Source organism: Lipophrys pholis (assembly GCF_963383615.2).
Source record: "Lipophrys pholis genome assembly, chromosome: 10".
NCBI classification, from domain to species: Eukaryota; Metazoa; Chordata; class Actinopteri; order Blenniiformes; family Blenniidae; genus Lipophrys; species Lipophrys pholis.
Genome location: NC_137640.1, coordinates 28,528,101 through 28,548,322, shown reverse-complemented (window position 1 = coordinate 28,548,322; position 20,222 = coordinate 28,528,101). Strand labels below are relative to the sequence as shown.

Genomic DNA, 20,222 nt, shown 5'->3' with positions numbered 1-20,222 from the left:
ATTACAGACAGTTGGGCTTTTCTCTGGGGAGTGTGCATGTTCTCCCTGTGCAGTTCCTTCCCAGGATCATACGTCTCTAAATCTGCGATTATCTGCCAACCTTGCCAAAGTGCGGTTCCGTCTTAACACTGATTCACTCATTAAGTTCAGCTGAAGCTAACTGTATGGTGAATAAAATTGGTTTTTGGAGGATTCTCAATATCGTGGGTTTTATTAGTTCATGAAAAAAAACTGATTTATAATCAAACACCAACTGAAATAAACCTGACATGCCAAGAGGTTTTCACACTTTTCTTGGCACTCAAAGACGCTTTACATTGCATTATTCGTTCACTCCATACTGGATGGTGGTAAACTACACATGTAACCACAGCTGCCCTGGGGCAGACTGACAGAAGAGAGGCTGCCATTTTGCGCCATCAGCCCCTCCAACCACCACCAACCACTCACTCACTCACTGCATTCACACAGGCAGTTTGGGGTTCAGTGTCTTGGCCAAGGACTCTTTGGCAACCTTCCGATTGGGAGACGACCGCTCTACCAACCAAGCCGTGCCGCCCCATTCTTAATTCAAGGGGTGTGGATGTATGCTAATGTTAATCATTCGGTCTTCCTCTATTGCTGTTCCCCAGGCGAGACAACAGCATTGGACAGTGCTAACGCTAACAGACTCATGCTTTTTACCAATTGTTCTGTCCATATAGGCAGGTGGGGACCTACAGATGGGGAGGTTAGACTTCATAAGAAGCTTAATGTTGGAAGGTTGGTCACAAACCCCATTTGGCAATCTCAATCCTTTTTCACTTGTCAGAGAACATGTCAACCAATCAGTTGTGTTTGCTTAAAGTTGGGCTACTTTCAGCTTCTGATGATAATCATTGTCATGTTTCTCTGATCTACTATAACGTTAATGCTAAGAGTGTACAAGAACCGATGGTACAGTGAAACATTATTGTTAATCGAATCTGCAGTCAATCATTGTAATGGAGGGTTTTATTGATTCTGTATGCTAAAGTAATTCTTCAAAGCCCCAATAAAACCACTTATTGAGATTTATATAGCTGTAAAACAGAGAATGAAAATGCCTTCACACCTGTTTATATGGACCAAAATGTGCAATTGTCTGCACCAAAATGTTAGTCATTGGATTTTTTTCCTTTTTAGTAAAAGAAGAAAACACAGCTTCATGTAAACGCACCGTTTTTGGTCAATCAGTCTCACGTTGTTTCAGGAGCCCAAAAACAGGTTTTAATGAAAACTGGTTCCAGAGTGGGGACATTTTTAAGCGCCGCCTCGGCTTCAAGGTGTCGACGGACAGGGTGCACATTTGCCAAACAGTGATGTCATCGCCCCACCTCTCGACCCGATAAACCCGCGACGTCACTTAACAACAACATGGCGGACGACCTGCTCCAGGTGGCGCTGCAGGAGCTACTGATGCTAGTCGCTTTAATAAGGCCAGATGTTGGCGTATTTCTATGGCAAAGTTACAGCGCCACCTAAGGGCCTGGCATATGTACAGCAATCGTTTTGAGTCGTGCTCGTAGTGACGTGTGGAGGAAAATCTTTTTGAGAACGACGGGGAGAAAAAAGATCGTTTTGGCTGGTGTGGACGGAGCCTTAGTCGAGTCTGCATTAACCCCTTCTTTACTCACTGGTCCAAATGCTTAGCCAGCTTACGTAGCATTGTGACTATAAGCATGACGACATGCTTTGTGTAGTTTTGGGGAATCACTCTTTCCATTTTACCAGGCCCTTCATGCACTTTCCAACATTCCACAGTAATATTTTCAGCTTTTATGTGGCACTCCTACACAGAGCAATTAAAGCTCCTTGCTATGTGGCATTTACTAAACCCAGCATGTGCTCCAATATTGTTGTTGATATTGCGTGCATATAAAGTTATCGAACCAAATGTCAATAAGGCTTTGACGCTGGGTTTTGCTCCAGGTGGTTTGTGCTCACACAATAATCACACGGCAGCAGACCCACCTCAGTGCGAGTGCCTTGTTCACCCATGCTGCTGCACCGCTGCTGGACCAGAAACTCATCTAGGTCAACCTAAAAAATTTTTGCAAATAATAATAATTGTTCAATAGGGGGCACTGTTTTTCCAGGATTCTCTGCCACATTTCAATCAACAAATGTACTATTTAGATTTTGCTTCTTGAAATCTATACAAAACATTCTTTCTATGTGCCTGTGCTCATGTGGAAGGTTCTGGCATTTGTAGGGCTGAGAGTGAATATATTTGCCAGCGTTTAGCCTCGCTGTGTTACTTTTGTAAATCAAAAGCCTGAATGGACATTGTGGTCTTTCTCAGAGATAATCTAGTTGGAACCACTGTTATAGAATGTGCTTTACTTTCTTGTTTCATGGTAACCATCTTCAACCACTATACATCTTGTGTAAATCCCACTGTGAGACTTTAGCTTCAGTCATTCAAGCTATGAACTATAGAAATATAACTGTATACATAACTTATATAACTTCCAGATATAGTTTTCATCCTTACTGCAATTCCAATAGTTTTCACACCTTTTTTGATTAAAAACATAAGAGTCCTAACATCAGAACTGTAAAGTACTGTTTGTCAAACAAGTTGAACTCATAGGGAAGCAGCTTGTCGTTTGTGGCTCTGGCTCATCTTTTAATTATTTGTTGTCCGTGTAAATAAATAACCAAATAAAACATATTTTGCCTACTTTCTGTTACGGCTATAGCTTTTTGTTGTGGTATGCTAACAGGAAATGAGGGGGCTCACTGAATCAAGCAGGTTCAAAGACGCTGCAGCCTCTTCTTCACTTTTTGCCATGTGAGCTACAAACGAGCTCCAGGACTTCTTCTCCTGCCCGCTGAAGCTTGACGAAACCCCATGAATTATGTAAATTTACTGTAACCTAATTAAGGCCCGGTTTACGCGACAACGTTTCACGTGACACCTAATCCTGAAAAAAGAAGAGTGTGTTTGCACTGCAGCAGCAGACACACTTACAGGGATGTTGTTAGTATGCCCGGCCATGGGAGGGCGCTGTTGCTTGTTTCAGTAATGAAACCACAGAGACGTGTGCAGAGAATAATACGTTATAAACCAGAAAAAAATGGAGAGAACCCGACATCCGTATGGACTGATTGGATGTTATCAGGGGAGAGTCTCAACCTTAAAACTACTGATCTGGACCATAAAACTAGAATATGGACCGCGGGTCGTACCACTACGGCGGCCGCCATGTTTGTTTACAACTGGATGGACAGGAGGGAGGGAGAGATGTGCAGTAACAGGCTCTGTAGCCTCCATCAGTCTCTGCAGGAGGGATTAGCGATCGTGAAAGAATCTTTCCACTTTGGAAGCCGATATAAAAACTTTGTGGATCCACTGGACCTGCTCACCGGTGTCGTGTAAACGGACCCCCCAAAAGTGGAGAAAGTTTTGCGGATACTCTTGTATTCGTTGTCGCGTAAACGGGGCCTAAGAGCCTTGATCACACTGGTGGAACATGGAGGACGTCATAGTACTTAACAGGATTCAAATTAAAACATATTTCTGAAAATAGGATTGTATTTGTTTCAGTTTTGGGCATGGCTCATCATGTGGCAGTAAGTAATTAGGAGGAATGAATACAAGCACAACCAATTATAGTTGGAACGCTCTGCAGCAGTTGCTCTGGATCAATAGGCAATTTCTGATAGAATATACTGATGATCCATCCATCCATCTTCTGCACCACTTTATCCTGTGCAGGGTTGTCGGGTGCTGGAGCCGATCCCAGCTTACTATGGTCCAGAGCAGGATTCACCACAGAGATAGAAAGCCACGCACGCTCTCAAATTCCCACCTCATGGCAATTTAAGGTCACCAGTTAAACTCACAGGCGTGTTTTTGGACTGCAGGAGGAAACCAGAGAACCGGAGGAAACCCACGCACACTACCGCTTGTTGTGAGGCAGGAGCACTAACTATACTTGCAGAGTCATTGTTAGTTGATGAAAACTTTTAATCTGGTTATTCTAAAGACACAAGTTGAGAAAAAGAAAGAAAGAGTTCAATGAAGGAGTAACAACTTTACGAGTTTGTCACACCACAGAATATTCCATTGTTATAAAATAACTAGGTTGAAATATTCTCAAATATGATTTCTCACACAATTGTGAAAAACTTATGTGGAAGTGAAAGTTAATGCACCAGCTCAAAGGGGACGACCCTTAAATCTCAAAAAACATGCGTCACTTCATGTGGTGAACAAATGTAAACGTGGAATAAACTCAGTAACTGCATGAATTCACAACTCATTTGAAGTAACTGCAGAATTAAACTGAATCTCCTCCCGACCTTTGATTTATAAATCATTATTCAAAATTCTTTCACTATTGTCTGAAGTTTCACCACTAGTTAATTGCATGTATATGTTATGATTAGTTAGCAACTTCTTAGCTTTTAGTTTCTGCGTTGTGAGCTAACACAGCGCCACATCTCAGTGCAGAGAGGTAACTTATCGTTCCATGTAAATCTGGTGACGTCGTTATTGACAATGTTAGAGCGCAGATCCATTAATGCTTTGTGCTCCGTGTGTGTGTGTGTGTGTGTGTGTGTGTGTGTGTGTGTGTGTGTGTGTGTGTGTGTGTGTGTGTGTGTGTGTGTGTGTGTGTGTGTGTGTGTGTGTGTGTGTGTGTGTGTTGAATCAGTGTTTTGACAAAGTTACACTTTAAACTTGTGTTTGTTGAGTCACACTGTTGACAAAACTGGGAATATCAGTACTGTGAGTCGAAGCCTCCCTTTCTCTCTTCAGTGCGGCCCGGAGTTCGTTGACACACATTAAAAGGCTTGTGTGTTCAGCGTCGGCTACAAAGCCAGCGCTTTCACAAGTGGCCCTCAGTCGACAAAAAAACAGTCCCAGTTTGAGATTCTTTTGGTGACGTTCATGACGTGTTTTTAATGGGAGATCCTGTTCCCTATGCAGTTATGTGGAGTTTGTGTTATTGTGGATAGTAGTAGAGAATTACTTAAGACTGATCAAGAACAACCAACGGTCTTGATGTCATTTTTGAACTTGTTTCTTTACATTGGTCATTTTACTGTCGATTGTAGGACGACTCGTCCATGGATGAGATTTCTGAATTTTTAAGAGAAAATGGATCCTGTACAATGTACTTTTACATATTATATCTAATTGATATTTTATATGTTTCATATCTAGTTTATAGCCCATTTATATTTAGTATAGTATCATATGGCTTTGTTTATCGCGAAGAATCGTTTTCTTTGCACACATGACCCCCCCACCCCCACACCCACACCCACCCCCACACCCACCCGCCCACACCCACAACCAAAACTTCAGTACTGCCGTGTGCTGCGCTGCACGTTCCAGCTCGCTAATGACTGTCAGTCATATTTTAATCATATATATCATGTAACGTCGCTACTGTATGAGCCCTGCAGCTCGTTAACATGTCGGAGGGCGCACTTACGTGATGCACCTGAATGCATCACTCAAAGCTGTCAGCTACGAAGCGGTGTTTTAACTTTTCAGCTGCACAGCCTATTTGTTTTCAGAAATACATTTCTAAAAACCCTATTTCTGAAGACGGTATCTGAGCCGGTGCACGGTGCGCCCCTGTTGGGTTTGCGCTCTGGGCAGCTGTCCACTTCGCCCAGAGCAAAATCAGCCAATGCTTATGTCTTTGTGTCAAATATACTTAATAATCCTTCCAAATGTGTCAAATATACTTTGAGATCCAATCCTTCAAATCAATAATGCTGAAAAAATAGTTGTGGATGAGTTGTGTGGAATCACATGGACGAGTTGTCCGTTCACCATTACTCTCATAGATGTCCTGCTTTTAGATCTTCCACCATGCTTTGTTGGAATTAATACCTTAAGTCTTCACCCCTTGAAGCTAATTTAAATCCTGCATGAAGCCTGAACTTGGTCACCCGGGGGTCTGAAGCATGTGGCAGCATGTGAACTGTGGAAGGTAAACAGAGCAGCTGTATTTGTTTAAGCTTCGAACACCTCTAAGGAATGTGTACAACATCCAGCAACGCCTTGAACGAGCCCGTCATCTGACCAACAGGTTTCCCAGGTCACTTAAAATACAGAGCAATAAAACATAGACAGTCTCTACCTACTCAATAAATAGTCAGTAACAGCAAGATTTAAAGCACTTATGTCTTATTTCATCAATAATCACAGGGGATGTATAGATTTGACTCTGGCTGTGGGGGTGTTCTGATTACATTGTAATTGCATTTCAAAGAGAGCGCTGACTATAATTGCCAGGCCTGAAGTATTTTTGCATCACTGAGAAACTGTCTACACACAATAAAAGAAAAAGTAGATAAATGTTAAATAAAAATAAACCTTCAAAAGGTCTCTTTATCTTCACAGCATGTAGTCATTGCTTCAAATTATTATGAGTTATCTTCGTCGCTGTGAGAAATCAGGAATTTGATGGAAACATTTCACATCAAAACAGAACTTCAAATTACACTTGGTAAACTAACTTATTTTTTGTCTCTGCTATCAAATCAATTTTACACAACTCACCTACTTATTACAGACTGACATGAGGTAACGATTGACATTTAAAGAGAACTGGACACTAGACTCTCAATAGACTGAAAATGCTCGCATGGCAAATGAACCCAATGCGTCTGTATTGTGAATCCCATCGTCTTCAGCTGATCCACCTGGCAGGTCCCTGTTACCCAACATCAACATAATCAGACTAAATCCCTTCACTTTCAAAATATTTGTCAGTTTTTCTCGTCATTGAGTAAACATCATGTCATACATGGTGGAAACAGGCGAGAAGGTTTGGGCAGAAAAGCACATAACTCATGAAAAAATTACATAAAACAACAAAATCAACAAGTCATCAACGGCTGTTTTTTAAACGGTTGTGTCGGGATGTGCAGTTGCACCGCCCACACACCCGGATCTGATGGCAACAGGTTTTGGTAATCCCAGAAGACGATCTGACGGTCCGATCGAGGGCAGAATCCCCAACATCTTCTCCCCAGCAATAGAAAAGTAAGGTTTCCATGTGGGTACTTCCTGTCTTGTTTGATCTTCTCTGCACAGCTTGACAAAAATAGTTTGCTCATGTACTCTGCTGCTTCTGGGACGAGCCTGAAAAGTCTCTTGTGGGAACAGGAGCACTATTTAGAGTGGCAGCGTATCACTCCACACGCTGGCCATAGCCATACCTGCTGTTAATTAGGGTTAACTCTTCACAACTTGTGGTAGGATCGCCGAGGAACAACCCCGTGTTGTTCACATATTTGATCGGGTCACCAGTTATCACCACACTCTGGGCCAGTTTCTGCAAACAAATAAGGTGAACTATTTAGTTCTAAGAAGTAGGACAAAGAAGGTTTGAACTGTGAACGATGAAGCAATAAATACTTCAGTCTGGACAGAAAGTCAGTAGGTTTGTTGAAATTCTCTTTCAAAGTTTTCCAGAAATGTGTTCGCTGTGGGGATTCAAATGAAAAGAGCAATAAAACACCTAATAGAATAAAATTGAATAACGACGTGTGTAAGTAAGTAAATGTAAGTCTCTGCTGTAAGGTTACAGTTTTGAATATTGAAGTCAAGCTAATTTCGGGTGTTGTCCTCCATTCATGCAGAAGCGGTAATGTAGAAGGTACGGTTGTGTTCTAAGAGCTGCACATAAGATTTACTGCTTCTAATTAAAGGTAAGGTAATAGCTAAGGTAGCAATGTACCCAGAGTTTTCTAGCTGCAACAAAGAAATAACAGGTTCATCTTGATATTGAGTATAAGTTAAGCTGACTGGAAAAGGAAGAGAAAGACTGCTGCACTTGATGCTCGGTGACAACACAGGCTAATAATACATTGGCGTGAAAATCAAAGGGAAAGACGTGAGCTTGACTCCATTGTGGATAGAAATAGCTTTTGACAGGGATGTCCATGTGTTACCTGACACGGCAGAAGAAACCGACGTCTCAGTAAACAAGTGAATCAATTTCCCTTGCACAGCGAGTGGCCACCTCCAGGAACCAGACTGTGGGGAAAGTTTGGAGACAATAATGCACGGTGTTCACAGGTTGCATTGCATAATCAATCACATAAATAAATGTAAACAAACACATTTGTGAGTGTAAAGTGAACAGCGCACACAGCAAGTGTTCCACCGAGCAGCAGAAAGCGTCACATGATCACATGAGTCAACCTATTATTAGCCAGTGAGCAGGAACATATGTGGCACATGCCAAAAGGACTCTACAGGCACGATACTCGCTTCTTATGGCGACTGCTCCTGGCAGCTCCACTATGGCTGAGGGTTGTATTTTCCTGGCTTGGTTTGGGTTCACAGAAGCCCTGAGGGCCAGCGACACAACACATGCCAACAGGAAGCTATTCCTAGGAAACAGGCTCAGCCAATGGTGCAGCGACATGCGTGATCCAGTCAACACCATTTCTCATAGTGACATAGCCAGTGAGGAAGTCATACATCATCATCATCATCATTATGACTCGATTATGCTTGGTTTAGTTAATAAATTACTGGCACTTTTTGATAAAACATGTTTTATTTTTGATGTTTCTTTTCGCGATTTCCTCCAATGTAAATTAGGGTTGCAGGGGTGTGAAGCCAATCCCAGCTGACATTAGTGAAAGGAAGCGTACAGCTTGGACTGGTCATTTCATAAGGCAAACACACACACACACACACACACACACACACACACACACACACACACACACACATACACACACACACACTCAATCAATTTTTGAGTGATCATTTCAAACACGACCTGCCGTGTGAACGTGATTGGACCTGATGTTTTCTGGCCCCAGAGCACAGAAGACGACGCCCGAGCACGCTATTTACGCATGGTACGCTGGTCAGCACCAGGGTTGCCAAATGTGATTCACTGTTTTCAGCCCGAACAAGGTAAAACCCGCACACCTCAATAAAAACCAGCCCAAAACTCAGCCTGTGTTGAAATCATGTTAAAACTGTAAAAATATTATATGTGTAATAACCATAAACACACAAATGCACAAACTAAACAAAGTTAAATGGTAAGAGACTTTGGCTCCCTAATTGGGGGATACCGCCGTATTTGGCAACCCTGGTTAGCCCGTGTAGATTCATTTTCAAGTGGTTGTTAAATACAAGCCGACAAAATCTAGAGCCAACATGAGGGGGGAAAGAAGAAGGAGAATGAGGAAAAAAGAGAGCACAAGGCGAGATACCAGACGTTACTACATGGCACTAACTAGACCTGGTCGAAATTTAGGAATGTGTTGTCGTTCATTGTAGCTGTCATGAGTTGTTGGTCCTGCAGAGGGCGCATTCTCTCATTTTAGATGCTGTTTTGGGAGTGTGGGCAAATGGAAGTATTGCATCTTTCAACTTGTGGTTTGTAAATGTAGTGAGGACACTTCAATAGCCACGGTGTTAATTCTTTTTGTAGAGATCAGATGGCCTGAGAACACCACCTCCACCACAGACGCACACACACACACACACACACACACACACACACACACACACACACACACACACACACACACACACACACACACACACACACACACACACCACACCACATGTTGATTAGTCAAGGACAAACAGTAGGTGTGATCTGTAATTAGGTTGTGACCAGAAATGTAATACAGGATGAAAAGGGATCATGATTTTAGCTTTATTCTTTTCCAATAAATTAAACTACCGTCACATGGAAATGGTTCCTAAATGTTTGCATTTCTTTTCTTTGTGCCTGTGTGTTCAACAGGCCAGTGTAAAAATGTGTAATTGGTGAACTGACCATATCCAATAAGCACATAACAGTTCCAGGAGCTGCTGTGGCCATGTAGCGTCAAGTGAGTCACTGGCTCTCTGTAGTCATCTGTTGTTTGTCCTGTCTCAACCTAAATGTCTAAATGTTCCTTTTTTTATTATTGTCTTTTGCTTTAGTGCTGCTTGAGCTTGGTTTTCACAATGCATAACCAATGGTGTTGTTTCCGCAGATAATAGCACTGATGCAGTCTGCCTAAATTTTCTTCCTCCCAAATAAGCTGAGTCGTTGTCAATAAGATGTAGATTTATTTAGTGGAAGGAGGGAAAAAAGTCTGTCATCCCCTTTGAAGGGAACAGCTATTTTTTGCTGCCAGAGAGCAGAAACTGGGACAGGAGAGGGAAGAAGGACGATCACGTCGAACATTAAATGGGTCACCTTGAGCAGAGCGCTGGCCTATGTGGTCCAATGAGGAGGGAGTGACAGGAAGATGTAGAGGAGACACATATTTCCCGTCTGAATGTTAAAGTTGTCGTCCTCCCCTGGTAGATGGCGGCTATTTCAGGTCTGGACATGAGGCGTTGTTGAACTCAGACTGTCCGAGGCCAGCCCGCCTGCTCATGCAGATTTTCAGACGCATCCTCCCTCACTGGGCTTTGAGAGCGTCACCAGAGGGACACAGAAAGTGATTCTCCTCGACTGTTCACATTGCTGGTTACACAGCAGTGGCCCGATGGCAGTGGAATTCAAACCAGCAACTTCTGCTGCCCAAACTTCTCAGAGGATTTTTTTTCTTTTTTTCATTTTCAAAGTGAAAAGAAACCCAATATAAAATCTGCTTATCATGTTTTTCTCACTACCGTATTAAAATATTCGAAAAAAACATTTTTATTCACAACATCTGACCCTGATATGGATTTTCCACATTTTAATCTTAAAATAAAATAGGAACAATCTTTTGGGCTGTTTTTGTGCAAGGCGTCTTTCCTGAAACCTAAAAGGCCAGAATCCATTAGTTTGAATTCAAATGTTGTGTTGCATTTAATTCCATCTCCAGCTAAATACAAACTTTTTGCCCAATCTCATTTAAATGATCCTTATTTTCTGTGCAGGTTCACTCCCCCACAGGATTACCACGCTTATTTGAAAATGATTCATTCTTTCCAAAAATAATTCTTCACTGCAGAAGTGGTGTTGCAGAGTATTCTTCTAGACGATACTCCTTTTGGACCGCACCCAAAACAAGGGAATTGTGGGACGTTCATCTTAATGAGAAAAACATTTACACAATAAAAAAAATGTCAAAAACATCAGCACAGTATTCGTAACACTAAACACCTCAACACAGTAGACAGTAAGAGTAGAGCTCTGTTTGTGTGTGTGTTTTTTGTTTTGTTTTGTTTTGTTTTGTTTTGTTTTGTTTTGTACAGCTTAATGAACTTCTTCTGCATTACCAGTGGAGGGATTGCTTGCATTACATGGCAGCTGCCTCCATTAATGTGTGAGTGTGTCTGTGAATGGGGGAATGTGACCAACAGCAGACCTGGGAGGCTGCGAAAGCGTTGGAAAAGTGCCGTATAAGTAAAGTCTGATTACGTGGTAAACTCTGCTTGCTCCATTGTTAAACTCCACATGAGCAGTCTACTGGGACTAACGTACTGAATGTCACCTGCAGTCGTTTGTCTGAATTATTTGAAGTGCTGGTAATTTCCCTGTCGCTGCTAAAATCATTCTCATGGCCTTGCACTTAAAATATTTGTCACTCTACAGAGCGGCAAGGCTGTGGTGGTGAGCAATTCCTCTCGCTCAACATTTCCCACTTGACGTCTTTGTCTCGTCCATGTAAACAGGAACATAACATGGGATTGTAATTTGATTGTGACTCTGACACAAAAATCAATGCGATCAACAACAATTGAGTTTGGTGAAGATCAGCAGCAACTCTTCAAGCCAGATGGATGAAGATGACGGCGCGATGCACAAAGTAACACTGCAGACATATTGACTGCAGCGTCCACTGGCTAATCGCACCTTGGAAAGCACCGCATCGTTTCAATCAAGATTATGAACGATGAATTAGTTAGTGATTAATTTGATGTCTCCGATCTTCTCCAGTGGGTGATATTGTTATAAACTTGATGCATCAGGGTTGAAAACTGATCAGTAATCCCTCAGTATTAGCATTAATCAAGACCGTAACAGAGACCACGTCAGCGACTTTGTTTTTCAAACTGAACACCTGCTGTGAAATAAACTGACCAGGGTGTGTTGGTAATGTGGACTGATTAAAGGCTTCACCTCAGAGAGAGCAGAGCTGAAACAGTGGACGAGCTGTCGTGTTAACCAAAGCTGGAACACACACTTTCTGTTTCTCCAGGAGGAGCAGTGAACTAACTCACTCATCCTTATAGCGACATGAAAGAATTCAAACTAACTCAAGCCTGTATTAACGTGACCCGCGATGCATTGGTCACCTTTGATTGAATTCAGGATTTGATTATGGCTCTGTGTGTGTGTGTGCATTGCGACTACTTTCACCTCACAGGCTTCATTCACCCCAATATGATCATCAGTAAAATGTTTGCACATTAAATAACAACACCTCCAAATCCATGTCTTTCAATCCAGAAACTTAAAAATGCATTGTGAAAGTCTACATTAATCAGATTTCTGTTCACAATTCTGAATAAGTTGAAGTTTTAAAAGTAAAATATATACTGTATGTATATATCACGCACACTGGATCTCCTGGTTCAACATTCAGTAAAGTGTCAAAAACCATCAACTCCTATTGCAGCTCAAATCTTCTCTTTGAATTTTGTTGCTTCCAAAAGTGCAACAAATGATTTAGCTTTGGTCTTTGTTTGGCAAATCTGCCCAAAGATGTGAAACCAAGTTGGCCACAGTGTTTCTCTTCAGGGGAATGTGGGAATGTTTTCACAAAGTCGCCCACCTGACTCACCTTGGATGCCGATAATGCTTTGCTATCAGTGAGTTAGGTCGAGGCGGTATGGCCTGAAAATAAAATCTCAGATTTTCTCACAAACTTTTTCATTTACCAACCCCCCCCCCCCCCCCCCCCCCTCCCCCCCCCCATTAATTTTTTTTAATTGGAGTCAAAGTGCCAGCTGTTCTTTTGTTAAAAAAAAAAAATCTGCAGATTGAAAGGACTGAATTGTTAACGTTGACATTAATAGCTGCACCATTTTCAGAAACATCAACAAGGTATTCTCTCAATACGTCTTAACCTGAAGACGTATTGAGGCTGGATGTCTGTTCTAGACGTTGGAATAACTTGGTTATTTGCTGCTGCCTTTTGCAGCAACGGGCTTCAGACAAACCTTGCGACTCACTTGTCGCCTGTCTGTCGCCACAAACCCAAACCAATTCCAGGCAACTGACGATACTTGTCCTTTTTTTGGGAACAAACGTCTCGCTCTCGTTAGCGGCAGCCACCTTGTTGCTGCGTGTGCATTTCTATGAGAGAAGCAAGGGGGCGCTATGGAGCTACGGAAGCTCGCGGGAGCAAAAAGTGCGCCGTAGCAAGAGGGAAAAAAAAATCGAATTACTTATTTTTTAAATCGTCTGAAACAAAAAACTTGAATGAATCTAAAAAAAATCCCTAAATGGCCCTGGCCTACAGTAGGTTAGTGAGTTTTCAGTGTGATCTAACTGATCTCTCAGCCCAAGTCTCTGTTCTTTTATTGTCTTTTACTCTACAACAGTTCAATCCCCTGCAATTAAATTATATTATTGTTATTTTTGCACTTTGCGAGTGGCTGGACAGGTGGGCTGAGTCCCCATGCCACACGGTTGACTCCCCTGCATCGCAGCATAACATAAATGTCGGCTTCCCTTGATAAGAGCTCTTTCTTTCCCGTCTCCATGTTGGTCGTTTATCTGAGCTATTTAGTTGCTGCTTCTGTTGCTGTTGTCATGACATCAATAAAACATTTATTTCAAGAAGCACTAACATCCTGATTGTGGAGCTAAACCCAAAGAGTGAATCAGTCATCAGTGCTGACAGCAACACTACAATGCAGCTTTGTGCACATTATTCAGACAGGCCTAAATGAAGGAGACAAAAAAAGCAACTCTTCTCAAGTACAAGTTTTCAGTAGCTTGCGCAGCACTGCTCCTTACACATTTTTAATCATTCCATCTGGAACATTCGTTTTGCATTTGTTCTCTTCTGGGCCGTTGAGTTTGCTCTACCTTTGTGCCCTGCTGTTATTCATATCATGTAGTTTCACCTTTCAGTTGCCTGACTTGTTCAAACATGGGTTATTTGTGCACATCTGCACTTATGATAGATTTGTTCATATAAAAACAATCCATAGGTATTGTACTTCATTGTGCTCCCTCATAATTGAATTCATCCCCTTGTGGGAAGTTGGGAAACATATAAAATGAAACGGCAACATAAAAAAAGTTCAGAGCTCCATGTATCCTGCACCAGTAAACTACTGTCAACTGTTACAAGCTTCCTCTGGGAGGAATCTTAACAAATGTGAGTTCAGTACAACCACTTTTTGCGCTTCATCCTCACAGATCCTGTGAATCGTTCAGACTGCTCTGCGTCGTACAGTTTGTTCCTGATGTACAAAAAAAAACTTGGAAGGATTTTAATGACGGATTTAATCTGCTGTGAATTCTCGTGCCACAAAGGGTGACACCGGGTCTCTAAAGTTCAGAATTCTCCACTTTAGTGGTCTGGGTGGTGCGGTGTGTGCAGGGGTGTGGGCCATGAAAGACGTCTGCAGGTGAGCTCACTCATGAGGCCTGCAGGTCGTCTCCAGTAGTGTGTCTCGCATCTGCCGTGGGAAGTGTGAATTTGCTGGCTGCCGTGTTCACTTCACAGAGAATCGACAAATTTGTGTCATTAAGGATGTCAACATTCTATCTGCTTTTCAAAGGATGTTTTCAAATTGGAATCTGGCTTCCGTCGTTTTGGCAGGTGGTTAGTGAGGCCTGAGTGCAGTGGAGGACATAGGAACAGTAGAAATCCTCCGATGTCTTCAATTCTGTTTCGCTGTGCTCAAGCAATGTAAAGGACTTTTTAGGATTGATGTCATCCTGCTTGGAGGACACCACATAATAAATCTAATTCAACATAACAGGCTACAATATGATAGAATATGGCGTGATACCATCAGATACTGATGTGCTCAGATATTAGCTGGACCATGTCATCTGGATTATTTTGCAACGGTTTTTATCATATGAAAGGCCACAATACTAGATCAATGGAATCGGAAACTATGGAATATGATACGATACAATAGAGGATACCATGCAGTAAAGCAACACAATACAAGATGTAAATGATGTGGTAAGACACAACACTGTATCACGGGCTACAAGTATACTACAGCACAACAAGATTCAAGCGGAAATAATACAACAAGAATGGTACAAAGGGATATCAGTCACATAATGCTATTACTCGACGCAGCACAGAGGTGGGATATTACAAAAACTACAAACTTAAACGAAACAGCAAGACACAACATGGTATCAAATGAAATGATGCATTAGAATACAATGTGAAGCAGTAGGATATATAATACTCTACAGTAGCATGTCACACTGTTGAATATGAAGTGATGCTGTAAAATACAATCTGATGTCATTTTGTATTTTACAGCATCACTTTGATTAACTGGAAGTTGCAGCTGCGCACCTTTTCAGCTGGCACACCGTTCGGTGACTGACAGAGGGGGAATACACACGCATGGTGCAATATAATCCTATACCACATCATGTGATACAGTATGACACGATACAAAACAACACAACTGCAGTATTATTTGACACAATGACATACAGTATGATACTGTATCACACGATATCTCATGGTACTTGTGATACGGCACAAAATGGGAATATTTATGAGATGAGATGATACCGGATGACACAATTTGATGTGGCATAATATCATTTGACATAATACATATTGACACCATACAACATCATACGATATGATACAATATGATGTAATCAAGTGAAGTATAAGTTAACATAAGGCAATATAGTAGGATGAGACATCACTCAGGTACCAAAGTTTTATGTTAAAGACATTGTGTGCCTTGGTATCAAGCTCATAATAAATAGAAACTGATGAAAACATGTTCTACATCAGTCACATTTTATTAAAGTGGTAGATTTGATGGGACATTTAAACACTCATTTAATTTCTGAAAACTGGGGAATCCTTCTGACTTAAAGTAAAACATTTTCCAACTTTGGGTTGGTCCAGTTGGTTTCATGATAAAATTTGTCATTTGGAATTTCTTGTTATGCAATTATTAACATCTCATCCTGATTTGTAATTTCATTTCCAAATTTATTTCGAGCTACACAACACACAACACAGGCATAAAAGCCAATTTGTAATTTTTTATTTTATTTTATTGCACTGTATTAATCCCCAGAGGGGAAATTCCTTGCTGAATTGACCCATTGGTAGCAGCCACTCACAGCAGCAGGGCCTAAAGACACGGTTTGAAGACAAAGAAAGCAACAAAAAAAACTTCTCATACATAGAACTGTTCTTTGGTATTCCTATTTTATTCAGCTCAATCCAACAGTTTGTTGTTAAGAAAGTAAACGTTTTCATGACTCATGATTGTGTACAGAAATACTAAGTTGGTTTATTATATCCCAGTTATGATCAGCAAAATTAGGTTACAAATCAAGTCAGAATGATTATTTTTAGAGTTTAAACCTTGAGAATGTCTTTTACAGAAATATTCCGAGAAATCCATTGAGGATAGATCAAGAGAATGCAGAGAATGCGTGTACACCATAGGTCAGACATGAAAGTGCATCATGTTTATGCTCGCAGATGCCCACCACTTTGGAACAGTCTCTGGCCATAGTATAAATAACCCTCGTTCAAAGAGTACTAACACCTTTCAGTCCGATAGAATGACTCCTTGTCTGTGGGTTGCCCTGGCAACCAACAATGACCATAGAAGGAGAGCTGGCTGTGTCTGCACTGCTGCCTGGCTTCCATATTTAAAGAGCCATTCCCTACCTATGGAAGTCTGTAGCGGGAATGGGTGGTGTGTGAAGCAGCACAAACACGTTTTTCTCTTCAATTCTGTTCATCCAAATGTACACAGGCAGGTGGGTAGGTATGTATGTATGTAGGTAGGTAGGTAGGTAGGTAGGTAGGCAGGTATGTGGGTAGGTAGCTAGCTGGGAAGGTAGGTAGGCAGGTAGGTAGGTAGGTAGGTAGGTAGGTAGGTAGGTAGGTAGGTAGGAGGCAGGTAGGTACGTAGGTAGGTAGGTAGGTAGGTAGGTAGGTAGGTAGGTAGGTAGGTAGGAGGCAGGCAGGTACGTAGGTAGGTAGGTAGGTAGGTAGGTAGGTAGGTAGGTAGGTAGGAGGCAGGTACGTAGGTAGGTAGGTAGGTAGGTAGGTAGGTAGGTAGGTAGGTAGGTAGGTAGTTAGGTAGGTAGGAGGCAGGCAGGTACGTAGGTAGGTAGGTAGGTATAGGGTAGGCACGCAGGCGGACAGCCAGGCAGGCAGGTCGGCAGGTAGGTAGGTAGGTAGGTGGGTATGTAGGTAGGCAAGTACGTAGACAGGCAGGCAGGTGGGTAGGCAGGTAGGCAGGTACGTAGGCAGGTAGGTAGGTAGGTAGGTAGACATTTTCTATACATTTTATAAATTGTGCACACTATCAAACATCAATATCAAATCTGTTCTTAACAATCTTTAATCTAAACCTGATTGTCTTATATCATTATCAAATATGGCACATATGTAGAGGAAAACCGGAACACTATCCAGTCAGAGGAGGGAAAGTTCTGTGATAATCATATCGCTCTGATAGCAGTCTGCACAGATCATTTAAAAATGCATTTCTAAACACATTATAGGACATTAGATTAAAGCTTATCATTCCTTCCTCTGAAGCTCATATTTGAATTGCTACTGACCAGCTATTAGAAGATTGTGCAGACATAAAGCTGGTAATTTAGTTTGTACTCGTCTGCTCATGATCTCCTGTCGCTCAAGCGATCCTGTATATGCACGGTACAGCGCTGCACATGAAGCTGACCCTGCTGTGAGTCATCTCACATGTCTCAGCGCTCACTGCTCACTACCATACGTGTTGGAGCGGCGCGATGCTGCCTCTGGCTTTCTGAGGAGGGTGGAGGAGAAAGTGGAGCACAGCTCTGAGCCATAGGCAGAAATACTCGGCCTAACTAGGACATGTCGAGAAACAGGGCGAGTGGTGGGGCGTCTTTCACACCGAAGTTGATGAGGAGATGACGTGAAACACAGTGACTCCATGTTGATTATCTCTGAATTGATGTTGACTATTTCACAACACTCATACCTTTTAAGCAAGTGGCAACAATAGTTTTTTTGTTGGGTTTTCACCTTTTCCATGTATAGTGGCTTTAGTTCATATTTTAACCTTGTTTTCTTTATCATGATGCAAAGCAACCTGATTAAAATAAAAGTGGAAGTTTTCACAAGGTGTTGTCATCACATTTATGGCGTCTCCTCCTAGATTTACTGAGAATAACTTTCCTCTTGTCCCAGGAATTTCAACAACATGGAAAATGTTTTGTATAAAACAAAAAAAACAACTCCTTGGATCTTTTTTAAGAGATGGGTACTGCAAAGTGTATGACACACCCTTTGCCTGGGGTGCAGAATGAAAATAACTGTAATATTAATGGTAATAATCAAGTGAGCTAAGTTGAGTTATGATTGCATGAATTTCCCGGGCCCAAACAGTCAGAATAAAACAGGAGTCTGGAGAAAACATAAAACAGGAGGAACTATGAAGCGATGGCTAATCACAGTATAGAATCATGTCACTTGGTCATCAAATTGACCAAATCTGGGATTTATTTTTATGAATGGTTGTCACTGAAAGAAATGATGTGATTTAACATTGACAAAAAAAGCATTGTATTAAACGGCGTTACACATTTTTAAGGCAGACTAACCTTTTGAAGTTGATGATTTCCTGTCAAGACCTTATATAGAAAGGATTTGGGCTGATTTTCCTAATGTGTGCAAACAATTAGAAATCTGCTGTGAATTTTATTTGACTCCGTGTTTTAGGACTCATCCTGTTGACTGTACAGGTTTAGTCAGGTGTGGTGTTCCACAGGGATCAGTCTCAAGACTCCAGTGTTTTCTGACATATGAAAATGATGTGAAATTGCGAGTTGATTACAGATTTTTCCAGTTCCAGGACTCATTTATCCGGCGCTGCATTTTAATTTTTTTCACTTCTTGCAGATTTTGCCTCAAATATAATCCTTTGTCTTTCAAATGAAATGAATACCACTGAATTGAACACAAGAAATGGCACCACTGGAGGGCCCTTGCAGCAATGACGCTGTCACATTGACCGTCTTCTTAGTGGTTTTGCTGTCTTGCTGTCACACGTCACATTAAATTACATAACCAGAAACAATGAAAAGCAGCATTGATTTCTCTCTAACGCATCTATGTCTTTATTGCAGGAGACAAATGAAATTGTGGCCATTAAGAAATTCAAGGACAGTGAAGGTAAATGGGCTCTCTTTTTTAATAAAAACTTCTTGCTGGAGAAGACTTGTCATTTTTATTTTCAAGCGGTCAATCACTTTTATTTCTGCTGGCTCCCATCCCGTCGTTCACAGCCACATTTGCTTTCTGTCTCACCTCCGTGCAGAAAATGAGGAGGTTAAAGAGACAACTCTGCGAGAGCTCAAGATGCTCCGCACTCTCAAGCAGGAGAACATTGTCGAGCTGAAAGAGGCCTTCCGGAGGAGAGGGAAGCTGTATCTTGTTTTTGAGTATGTGGAGAAGGTGAGTCCAGGCGAGCGTCACAATGACCTGTGATGACACTGTCACACGCACTGATTTCATCTATGTTGTTTTGTGTGTGCGGGTTCTCCCCCTCTATCCCTCTCTTAGAATATGCTTGAGCTGCTTGAGGAGTTACCGAACGGTGTGCCAGCTGAAAAAGTGCGCAGCTACATCTTCCAGTTAATCAAAGCAATTCACTGGTGCCATAAACATGACATTGTTCATAGAGGTAAGAATGGATTATTATTATGACTGTTCCTTTTCTTTAACCTTATCCATGACACACACACAAAAACCCAGATCTATACATTGTTTGTGAGACAGAAAACACACACAACTAAACTAAGGTTTGACTGCTCCATTTTTGCTTATACTGATCAGCCATAAAAATATGACCACCTTCAGGCCCCCCTTTTGATGTTAGAAGCAGACCATGGACGTCTTGATAGATATTCCATTGACGAACACATTCTTCAGACCTTTGATTAAATGGAGATTGGGGTCATTTGGAGCCTCAAACTCAATATCGTGTTCCCCAAACCATTTGGTGGTTCATGTCAAAGTAAATCCACATGGATGAGAGCAACCAAGCTTTCCCAGGAGAACATTGCTCAACGCATCAC

The 20,222-nt window shown here is 41.7% G+C and overlaps 1 protein-coding gene across 1 annotated transcript in view; it reads left to right on the top strand.

The window, feature by feature from the left end:
- LOC308116208 (cyclin-dependent kinase-like 5) overlaps positions 1 to 20,222 on the top strand; it is a gene marked incomplete at its 3' end in the record, with an annotated part of 53,772 nt that overhangs the window by 11,793 nt on the left and 21,757 nt on the right. The window contains exons 4-6 of the mRNA XM_080474247.1: positions 19,272 to 19,317; positions 19,463 to 19,599; positions 19,708 to 19,828. Coding sequence (XP_080330373.1) covers positions 19,272 to 19,317; positions 19,463 to 19,599; positions 19,708 to 19,828 — 304 coding nt within the window. The remainder of the gene's footprint in view (positions 1 to 19,271; positions 19,318 to 19,462; positions 19,600 to 19,707; positions 19,829 to 20,222) is intronic.